We start from the raw sequence: 11,241 nt of genomic DNA, 5'->3' as shown, positions 1-11,241 counted from the left end.
TCTTCAAAATAATGATTGTTGCCTATAAGAAGGCCATTACAAGGAACTGGTTAAAAAGTGATGCTCCAAAAACAGGGCACTGGATGGTCATCATGGAGGAGATCTATGCAATGGAGAAAATGACTTTTCATCTGCGAATCAAAGCGGGTGACTTTGCACAAAATTGGAGGAAATGGACGTTATTCAAAAACAAGGACAATGTTTACTCAACTGACTGAGAATTTGTATGCCCCCTTTTTTGTATTGCTTTATGTTATATAGTTTATTTGTTCCTGCTGTCTCTATATATAAAAAAAAAAAAACTAAATAAAAAGTTTAAAATAATAATAATAATCTGTTCGGGACACCAAATGTTGTTCATAATTTACTAAAATCATTTTATTACTCATTCAGACAAAGCACTATCAGTATTTATACTTTCCTTTCTCTGCTCATTTTTAAATTAACAAAAAAAAATACACTGTTAAACTTTGGGTTAAACAGTTTTCATGTTACTAAAGTCTCCTGTGGTTTTACAAAAACAAAGATAACATAAAGAAACATAAGAAGTTACTGTCCTGGCCACGACGCTCGCAGGTTCAGCAGAATTAGAACGTCACACGGAGCCAAACAGAAAACTCCGAGCTCGTTCAGAGCAGACTCGGGAGGAGGATCTCCTGCTCCCACACTTTCCCTGTTCTCGTCCTCCGACTCCTTCAGGAGGTTCTTCAGGAGAATCGCAGAGCCAATGCTGAGACACAAGACAATGCACGCCTCCTTCACACTGTGGATGTGGATGGACAAACATCAGTGACATCTTTAAAAAATGTAAAAATAAAAACACACTGAAATGAAACCTGCCTCCTTCACACTGCGGATACACAAACTTAAACCGAACATTGAAAGACTTGGAAGCGGACTCTATACGTTGTCATTGTTTTAGCCCGGCTGTCTGAACACCTGAAAACTTTTTGATTCTTAGATGGCACTATTTTAATCCATGATGCTTTTGTGAACTGTACTTTGAATCTCTTTGTGTCTCTGTCTGTAACTTTGTGGGATTTTTTGGCTGCTGCCTGTCTCGGCCAGGTCTCCCATGGAAAAGAGGTTTTTAATCTCAATGGGACCAACCTGGTTAAATAAAGGTTAAACAAATAAAATAAAAATAAACATCACTAAATGTTACATTATTAGTCTGACTTTTTATTGAAGCCACAGTATGTAAAGTCTGTCGCCAATAAAAATAAGAAGAAGAGATGATGTTGAGGCTGGCGGGAAATCATAGAGGTGATTCATTCTGCTACCGAACATTTGTGGCTTTTAAACCATGAAGGATGATTCTTTAAACAATGAGGCTTCTCTTCCTTTTTATGACACCTGCCTCTTTATTTCACTTATTGGGAGCAGAGCTACAGATTCTGCTATCTAATGCTCCAACATGTTTGCAGAAAGTGGTATCAATAAGGCTCTTTATGTAATAAGTTATTATTACATTACATCATGCATCTATGATTTTATTACATTATGACACACACACACACACACCTACACACACACACACACACCTACACACACACACACACACACACCTACACACACACTTACTGTTTGAAGAAGTTCTCAGGTCTCTTGCAGTAATGTCCAAACAAAGGAAACAGATTTCTGCTCATATCGAACTGAAGCTGAGCGGCCCCCCCCTCACTGAAGTGGTTACAAAGGATCAGCTGACGCACACACACACGCACACACACACACACACACACACACACACACACGTCTGTAAAAAAAACTGCCTCAATGTTTAACATATATATATATATATACTGTATATATATATACTGTATATATATATATATATATATATATATATATATATATATATATATATATACTGTATATATATATATATATATATATATATATATACAGTATATATATATGAAATAAAGTTTAATATCAAGAAACATGAAATAAACATTCTATTTATATTTCATATATTGATATATTAAACAGTGTGACTGATTATATATAAAATAGAACTTTATGGGGGCGCCGGTACTGCAGAGTGGGCATCACCATGTATAGAGGCTACCGTCCTCACGCGGGCGGCCCGGGTTCGACTCCGGCCTGTGGCCCATTTCCTTCCTGATTTCTATACGCTATCCACTTTCTCTCCAATAAAAGTCATAAAAGCCTGAAAATAAATCTTTCAAATAGAACTTCATACATGAAACACGTCAAACAGTGTTTGTGCGCCCTACCTCCTGGTACAGGAAGTTGTCAAGTCTCTCAGCGAGTCCTTGCCACGCCAACTGGAACAGAGACAGACTTAGGACCTGATGGAGGTTCAACAGTCGGTCCCTCACACAAAGCATCATGGGACACGCTGAGCTGGACAGTGTCATAGTGGACACGTCATGCTGGGAGGGGAGGGACAACCACCTGAAGAAGAAGAATAAAGATTGATTGATTGATTGACACACAGGTTGAGGATTAATCGTGAGGTCTCACCTGTCTGTGCAGTATGCTTTGGACTTTTCTATGATTTCTCTCATGGTCCACTCCAGCAATCGTCCCATCATGTCTGCTTTAAGTCGATCCAACAACGATAACAAGCCTTCGAACAAAGAACCTTCTAGAGAAGCCAGACGACCCACCTCCATCACTCCCAGTCCTCCCAGCACTGCCTCCTCCTCCAGGGATACGGCTGCCTGCTGCAGCTGTAAAAAGAACTGAAGAAAAAAAAGTCTTCTCCTAAATGATTCATAATTCACTCAACGTATTTTCTGAGTGACTAAAGTAGGATGTTTAGATTCTATCAGGTTTCCCTTTTTTGTAATAAACAATCAAAATGATGAAAATAACATCGGAAGTCATTTCATATGAAAAGAAAGTCTGTGAATAATCTGCACTCACCACATTGTCTCCCCAGTCTCCCAGGATGGTACAGATGTAGTTCACAGCATTCAGGATGGCACAATACCGAGCAGAGAGTGGAGAGCGAGACTCCTCTTTCATCACCTGGAAGAGAATTAAAAAACATCTGATTTAATCTTCTGCCTTCAATTCATGTCTGAACCGAGCGTGGCCGCTGTTCAGTCCTCAACTCAATGATGTCCATGTTCAGGAAGGTTTTCATGCTGATTAGAACTCTGAGCTGACGATGGCGTTTATGACGATATTTATTCTGAAGAAAACGCTCTGCCTCTGGTCACTTCCTGTCAGCAGCTGTGTGTCTGGTTGTTTGCTTATGTTGACTCCTCTCTCGTCTTGATCTTCCTCTCTGATGTTTGTCTCGTTGCGTAAAAGGGTCTGATACTCGTAGGGTTAGAGTAATTCCTCAATCTCTTCGTCGAGCTTCATGGCACTGTCTGCAGTAATTAAATATTGTTTTACAAATAACAGAGCGTATGTTACCTGTGTGAGTCGTATGCGAAAGTCATCCACCAGTTCTCTCTGCAGCTCCAGAAACTTCAGCTGAGCGGAGGGAGAGGGTAACGGCCGGTATCGCTCTGAGCGGACCAAAGAAAAAACACACCGCTAAAACGACGACAATGTTCCCCTCCCTCTATCCCTCTCTGATTGGCCCACTCCAGATCACTGTATGCTTTTCTTACATAAAGAAAGAGAGAGAGTATGTGCAGAGTGTTTTGAATGATCAGAGTGCATCTCACCTGTGATGACTTGCAGCAGAGTCATGAATGTCTCTGCACAATCTGGAGCCTTCAGCTCATCCAGATCACTGATGTCTTTATACTGTGAGCTCCACGCCCCGTCTGCAGACAGCATAGTGTCCATCTTCTCCACCGCCACTGCACACACACAAATCACTATATTTTATTCACTGCACCACCACAACTCCATAACTTTATATAATTCCAAGCACTGTTATATTCATTCAACCAATTTGTGGATTGTATTTATTTGATAGTATCATTGAGTCTCATTTATAAAGAATCCATCATTAAAAATCGAAGTGTGCCGAAAACCCGGGAAAAATAATTCTGATACATAAAACACCTTCAAACAAATTTCCCTTTATAAATCACGATCCACCTGGAAATGTGTGCACGCACATTAGCCCCATGTTGCGCCTTCTACACGCCCACCTAACCCTCATCAGAACCTGAGTCAGGGTAACCTTAACCCTCATCAGAACCTGAGTCAGGGTTACCCTAACCCTCATCAGAACCTGAGTCAGGGTAACCCTAACCCTCATCAGAACCTGAGTCAGGGTTACCCTAACCCTCATCAGAACCTGAGTCAGGGTTACCCTAACCCTCATCAGAACCTGAGTCAGGGTTACCCTAACCCTCATCAGAACCTGAGTCAGGGTTACCCTAACCCTCATCAGAACCTGAGTCAGGGTTACCCTAACCCTCATCAGAACCTGAGTCAGGGTTACCCTAACCCTCATCAGAACCTGAGTCAGGGTTACCCTAACCCTCATCAGAACCTGAGTCAGGGTTACCCTAACCCATGAAACAAAGGCCGGTTTGATTTTTTATATACAACATGGCTTTGTCAGTAAGTTTGATATTTAGTGAAATAAAATGTGGAGGAGACATTAATACATTCTGCAATTCACCACTTTAGCGTGTGTGTCGTCAATCTCCCACACTTTCAAAATGTAAGTACGCCTGGAGTTTAATTAAATGTGTGCACATTTTAGCGTCAGGTTTGTTTTTGTAGATCACAAACCAGCTCATTACTCACTCTTCTTCTCAACTGTGAGCCACTTCTGCAGGACAGAATCCTCCAGCAGCAGGTGGAGCAAACCTGGCAGCACTGTTGGGTACGAGTGGTTACCCCTCAACTCCTTCTCAAACTGCAGCACCTCCTCCACCAGGTGGCAGAAGAGAGCATCTTCATAGAGCAGCTTGGAGGCATCGCTGGACACCTTCTCCTGCACCAGAGATAGCAAGCCACGACACAGCTCCACCTACAGACAGAGAGATGTATTACAGCTCCACCTACAGACAGAGAGATGTATTACAGCTCCACCTACAGACAGAGAGATGTATTACAGCTCCACCTACAGACAGAGAGATGTATTACAGCTCCACCTACAGACAGAGAGATGTATTACAGCTCCACCTACAGACAGAGAGATGTATTACAGCTCCACCTACAGACAGAGAGATGCATTACAGCTCCACCTACAGACAGAGAGATGTATTACAGCTCCACCTACAGACAGAGAGATGTATTACAGCTCCACCTACAGATAGAGAGATGCATTACAGCTCCACCTACAGACAGAGAGATGCATTACAGCTCCACCTACAGATAGAGAGATGCATTACAGCTCCACCTACAGACAGAGAGATGCATTACAGCTCCACCTACAGACAGAGAGATGCATTACAGCTCCACCTACAGACAGAGAGATGCATTACAGCTCCACCTACAGACAGAGAGATGTATTACAGCTCCACCTACAGACAGAGAGATGCATTACAGCTCCACCTACAGACAGAGAGATGTATTACAGCTCCACCTACAGACAGAGAGATGTATTACAGCTCCACCTACAGACAGAGAGATGTATTACAGCTCCACCTACAGACAGAGAGATGCATTACAGCTCCACCTACAGACAGAGAGATGCATTACAGCTCCACCTACAGACAGAGAGATGTATTACAGCTCCACCTACAGACAGAGAGATGTATTACAGCTCCACCTACAGATAGACAGATGCATTTGTTAAATATTCCTTAACAATGAGCCTGTTTCTAAGCAGCTTACCCGGGCACTCAAGGAGGCTCCGGCTCGGTCCAGGATGGGCTGAATTTTTTCCTCCATGAAGGTGGAGCTGTTTCCTATCCACATCAGAACCTGAGTGAGGTACCACTCGGGCTGCAAGCAAACACACAAACACTTTTTTAGGATTTACAAATAATGAGCTCAGTTTCTGCTGTTGTAGAGAGACGTAAAAAAAAGGTGTGCGTAAATATGACATTTTGACATGCAAATAAAATGTAACCCTGTTCAGAGCGTAATTTCAAGATGCCATATTAGGACCCCTACAAAACTACAATCTGGGAGGCAGTCACCAACATGGCCCTAACCAGGGTCAACATATGGAAGACTGAGCTTCCTCATCAGGTCCACGTGACCCACTACCAAACCCCCAGAATGTACACATCTGGTATGGCTCAAAAACAAACTTCACTGTCAGTAAGGGTAGGGACAAGCTACGGCCTGCTTCTCTGCCAAGCAGGTAATCAGAGCTCAGAGTAGCATGGGAAGAAGCATTAGCGGCAGCTAGCTCGCTGTGCACAGGAGCAAGATGGAAGGCGTACACCAACCGTCAGGTATAAGTTTGTCTGAAAGGATGGCAGAAACAGGTAGCAGCAGCTTGGCAGGCGCTGATGCTTCACCTTTCCTAAAGAAATCTGTAAGGCCGCCAGATATAACAACTGCCGTAACAACCTGGACTTTGTGGCCATTGACAAAAGATCAAAGGGCCCGGGCCTTAAGAGTGCTAATTGTGTTGCTTTACTTGATGGCTCTCACTACTACGCAAATGTTTGGGAGTTGGACGGCTGCTCGTAAATGCTCAACCTCACTTGGCGGTGTGCCAAAGACGCTTGCTGCTCCCCTGGACTCGTGGAGCCAGTACATAATCTACTCCAACGTGCTGGACGGTGGACAAGCCGTTTGCCAGGATGACCACCGTGGTCAGCCACGTGCACGGAGAGTGGCTCGTCACGCAGCAGTTCAACGGGAAAATGCGACGATTCTTTGCATCATGTTACTACTATGCAGAGATGTTCATGCAAACCCTGGCCCTATGCTTTCACAACATTCACCGCAGCTGAATACATCCTCGGCAACACCAGTGACCCCCATGCTACAAGGTCACATCCAAGCATGCTGTGCGTCTAAAAACGCTGAACTCGGCTCGCTGAAGGCTTTTGTCACCTCCAAACAACGAAATACGAAACTTTTTCAAACAGTCAATCATCATCGGTATTATGGAATCCCAAAACAAAACCAAAAGGAATATTTGGCGGACATATAAACATACGCAGTGTGATTTCAAAGACGGAACAGTTAGAACATTTACTTTTGGACTCAAATCTTGATTACCTGTGTCTTACAGAGACTTGGTTAACATCCACGAGCCCTTTATCCGTGTTTATAATTCCAGGATACAACGTTTACAGACGGGACAGAGGGAAGGGGAAAGGAGGCGGAGTTTTAATCTACGTAAAAGACAGCATCGATAGTCGTCAAATCGACATTCCAGTACAAACTTTGGAGTGTGTCGGTGTTACTTTAACCCTTTCAGCACAAATGTCATTCTTTTTACTTGCTGTAAATCGACCACCAAACGCAACAAATGTGAAAGTAAAGAAACTCTGCTGGGTGATCTGAATATAAACTGGCTTGATAAAACAAGAAGGAAAAAACTTAAGGATATTACAAACTCTGTACAAATGACTCAACTGATAAACAAGCCAACTAGACTAACAAAGAACACTCAAACCTTGATTGATCTAATATTTACAAATAAACCAGACAGGGTTACCAAAACATACAACTTAATAACAGGTTTGTCAGATCACAACCTGACTCTAGTTAGGGTTAGGGTATCGGGACAAACATCAAATAAGTAGTCAAAATAAAATTCTTTACATTCCAAAGAGAAATCAAATTGCACTGACAAATGATTTAAATGAAATAGATTGGGACTGCAAAGCTGACAGTAAAGGCTGTGAGTATACATGTAATAATATTACTTTAACTTTACAGGAGACTATAAACAAATATACAGAATTAAAAAGAAATAAAACTTATAAAAAGAAACTGCCCTGGTTTGGCCTCCCTCTTTGGGATCTAATGAAGCAGAGAGATCTGGCACTTATAAAAGTCTAAGGAACAAGGTTACCACACAGCTTAGAAAAGCTAAGGCAAACTTTTATTTACATCTGATTAAAGACGCAAAAGGCAATAGCAAACTACTTTGGAAAAGTATGGATAAATTACTTGGAAATGATAAAACAAATTGTGACCATGTACAACTTAAAATAAATGGAATTATTCAAAATGATAATACAGAGGTGGCAACCCATTTTAATGATTATTTTTTAAATTCTGTGCGGGTACTCTGGCAAATAAGTTCCCGAAACCAAATTGTGTAAGAAACTTTAATTGTGAAGAGTCATTTTTTAAATGATCTAATGTAGATGAAGGCGTAGTTTTAAAAGAAATATCACACTTAAATAATAGTAAATCTAAAGATATTTTTGCTATTGATACAGTTTTTTTAAAAGAGCACAAAGAAATTTTAACTCCAGTATTAACTAAAGTCATAAATCAGTCTATAAATGAGAGTATCTTCCCCACAGCTTTGAAAACCGCTCTAGTAAAGCCCATACACAAGTCAGGAGACAAGCTCCGGGTCTCTAACTATCGACCTATAAGCATCCTTCCCACTATCTCCAAAGTCTTGGAAAAAGTAGTTGCAGCGCAGCTTGTGGAACATCTTGATTACAATGCTGCATTACACCCTCTCCAGTTTGGTTTCAGAAAACGATACTCAACAGAGACTGCATGCTGCTATTTAACAGAGGACATCAAATCCAGTCTGGATGGTGGATCAGTTGTAGGGGCGGTCTTTCTTGACTTGCGTAAGGAATTTGATACAGTATACCATGAATTACTGATAAATAAGTTAAGACATTTCTCTATTAGCACAAGTACAATACATTGGTTTCAGTCTTTTGTCAGTGCAAGGCAGCAGTGTGTATCAGTAAACAATGTATTTTCACCCCTACAAGCAGGCTCTATGGGTGTGCCGCAGGGCTCTATATTAGGGCCGTTGCTGTTTTCTCTTTATATTAATGATTTTCCAACTGTGTGTATTAATGCTAAAATGATAATGTACGCTGATGACACAGTGGTGTATATTCATGGTAAAACTGTGAAGGATGTTGCCCAAAAGTTAACCGAAGAAATGAAAAACATTTCCATTTGGTTGAAAAACTCTAATTTAACTTTGAATGTTACAAAACAGTTTCTATGTTTTTCACAAACCGTCGTTCACGATGTGAAACTGAACCAAAAGTCAGAATTGAAGGTCAGGAAATTTTAAATGTAGATCAAATTAAATATTTAGGAGTCATTCTTGACCCAAACTTAAATTTTAAAAAACATGTTAAAAAGTTAGCCAATACGTTGAAATTTAACACAGCAAATTTTAGATATATTAGGAACTCTCTCACTCCAGATGCCTCTAATTTATATTTAAATGCGATGATTATGCCGCACTTTCGTTACTGTATTACGAGTTGGTCACAGGCATGTAAAACAGCACTAAGGCCCCTGGAATCATTATACAAAAGCTCTCTTAAGGTCCATGACAAGAAATCGCGGCTATATCACCACTGTCATATTCTTAAAAAATATAGTTTGTTAAGTTTTGAAAATATAATTTGCTCCTCACGCGGGCGGCCCGGGTTCGCGTCCGGCCTGTGGCCACTTTCCCGCATGTCTCTCCCCACTCTCTCCCTGTTTCCGACTCTATCCACTGTCCTATCAATAAAGGCAAAAAGGCCAAAAATAAACCTTTAAAAAAAAAAGTTTATCTCACTCAGCTCAGAAATCATCTCGAACCACTCGGTCGACGGTTCGAGGCCAGTGTTTGATTCCTCAGTGTAAAACAGCTGAAGCTCAGCTTTCTCCGGTGTGGAATCAGTTACCAACAAAGCTGACCACATTTTAACACTTTTTCACATCAGGCCAAAAAAGGGCTTCTACATGTAATGTAATTAGTGTGTATGTGAAAGTTAGTACCTGTTTTTATCCAGTATGTTTTTAGTGTATGTGATAGTTTTAAATGCAATGTAATGATTTGGAGTGAACATACTTTGTATGTTAACAACAGCCTGCCCAGGGACTGCAGGTGGAAATTAGCACAAGTGCTACAACCTGGTACATCTCTCCTTTCTGAGGTTAAAGTATATTGTACACTGTTCAAATAAATAAATAAATGAAAATGAAACCCCAGATGCCGAGGCTTTGTCGGAAAATCCATTCGTGAGCTCTTTAAAACCCTCTGCATCATAACAAGAAAGCACTGAGAGGTCTGGCTGAGGGGGGAAAAGGGTGCTTCTGGGTGTGAATCACAAGAAGAGGTCTCTAACCCTAACCACGAGGCAGAGACAGGTTTTTTTAGCGGCAATCGCAAGGAGCATTATGGTGGAGCAACACATCTGTGATGGGTGGCTTCCAGCTGTTCCTATTTTTGATGGCTTGAACGTGAATAAAAACTCACCAAAATCGCCAAGGTCATCAGATCTGGCAAAAATGTTGATATTTTCATATTTCTGTAACAAAAATGAGCAAAATGGCTCTGTGGTGCCCCCTTGAAATTTTCAAAAAGGCCTCCCCATAGAGGTTTTTTTGTCCTACATGCACACGTTTTTTTATGCACATTAAGCATGTCACGACCAACATAACATTCTCTTAAACCCACAGTCAAAACATTACAGGAAGTCCGCCATATTTTTTTTAATGCAAGCAGATTAGCTCAAAATTGCATTTCACAGGTCACAGGTTCCCTATTTGACAAAACCCTGACGAAAGTGTTTATCCAACTGACACAAACTCAGTGTTAGTGTTGTAGACATGTTGAAGATCTCAGCTTGTGCTCTGCAAGTTATAACGTTAAAGGGTTTGGCCTTGGTGTACTGTCAAACTTTGATGTCTCAGCGCACAACTTTTTAACCTTTAGGGTTAGGGTAGGGTTAGGGTTAGGGTTAGGGTTAGGGTTAGGGTTAGGCTAACCCTAACCCTAACCCTTTAGGCCTAGGGTTAGGGTTAGGGTTAGGCTAACCCTAACCCTAACCCTAACCCTAACCCCAGGCCTCCCCATTGACGTTTTTTTCTCTGACATGCATGACAATTTCATTTACCATTTACCAGCATTTTCAGGCACCCTATTTGAACATACTTCCTTGAGAACCTGTTCATCATATAATTGCATATTCTGTGTTAGTGTGTTCTACACATGTTGAAGATCTCCCGTTGTGGTCCGCACAATGCTACATAAAAAGGCATGGCCACAACGTACCGTCAAACTTTGATGTTCCAGTGCACCCCTTTTTTACTTCTCCAAAATGCCTCCCCATAGAGGGTTTTTTGTCCGACATGCCTGATAATTGTTTTGTATTCTAACCATGTCAGCGCCTACAAAAAATCCTCTGGCTCCCATAGTCAAAACTTTACAGGAAGTCCAAATCAAACTGT

The 11,241-nt window shown here is 41.3% G+C and overlaps 1 protein-coding gene and 1 long non-coding RNA gene across 3 annotated transcripts in view; one reads left to right on the top strand and one right to left on the bottom strand.

Moving 5' to 3' along the window:
• Positions 1-351: 351 nt before the first annotated feature.
• rint1 (RAD50 interactor 1) overlaps positions 352-11,241 on the bottom strand; it is a 14,797-nt gene continuing 3,907 nt past the window's right edge. For both annotated transcript variants that reach the window (XM_079335433.1, XM_079335434.1), the window contains 9 exons: positions 5,731-5,841; positions 4,696-4,921; positions 3,654-3,791; positions 3,397-3,491; positions 2,896-3,000; positions 2,491-2,711; positions 2,241-2,421; positions 1,585-1,703; positions 352-763 (listed from right to left, as the gene is read on the bottom strand). In XM_079335433.1, coding sequence (XP_079191559.1) covers positions 550-763; positions 1,585-1,703; positions 2,241-2,421; positions 2,491-2,711; positions 2,896-3,000; positions 3,397-3,491; positions 3,654-3,791; positions 4,696-4,921; positions 5,731-5,841 — 1,410 coding nt within the window. In that variant the 3' untranslated portion in view covers positions 352-549. The remainder of the gene's footprint in view (positions 764-1,584; positions 1,704-2,240; positions 2,422-2,490; positions 2,712-2,895; positions 3,001-3,396; positions 3,492-3,653; positions 3,792-4,695; positions 4,922-5,730; positions 5,842-11,241) is intronic.
• LOC306818065 overlaps positions 10,252-11,241 on the top strand; it is a 1,030-nt gene continuing 40 nt past the window's right edge. The window contains exons 1-3 of the long non-coding RNA XR_013778128.1: positions 10,252-10,733; positions 10,858-10,983; positions 11,209-11,241. The exon at positions 11,209-11,241 is cut by the window's right edge and continues 40 nt beyond it. This is a non-coding gene — a long non-coding RNA (uncharacterized lncRNA). The remainder of the gene's footprint in view (positions 10,734-10,857; positions 10,984-11,208) is intronic.

This window comes from Symphodus melops (genome assembly GCF_947650265.1).
Source record: "Symphodus melops genome assembly, chromosome: 22".
Classification (NCBI taxonomy): Eukaryota; Metazoa; Chordata; class Actinopteri; order Labriformes; family Labridae; genus Symphodus; species Symphodus melops.
The sequence above is the reverse complement of the archived record's forward strand: the minus strand, read 5'-3'. Positions and strand labels throughout refer to the sequence as shown.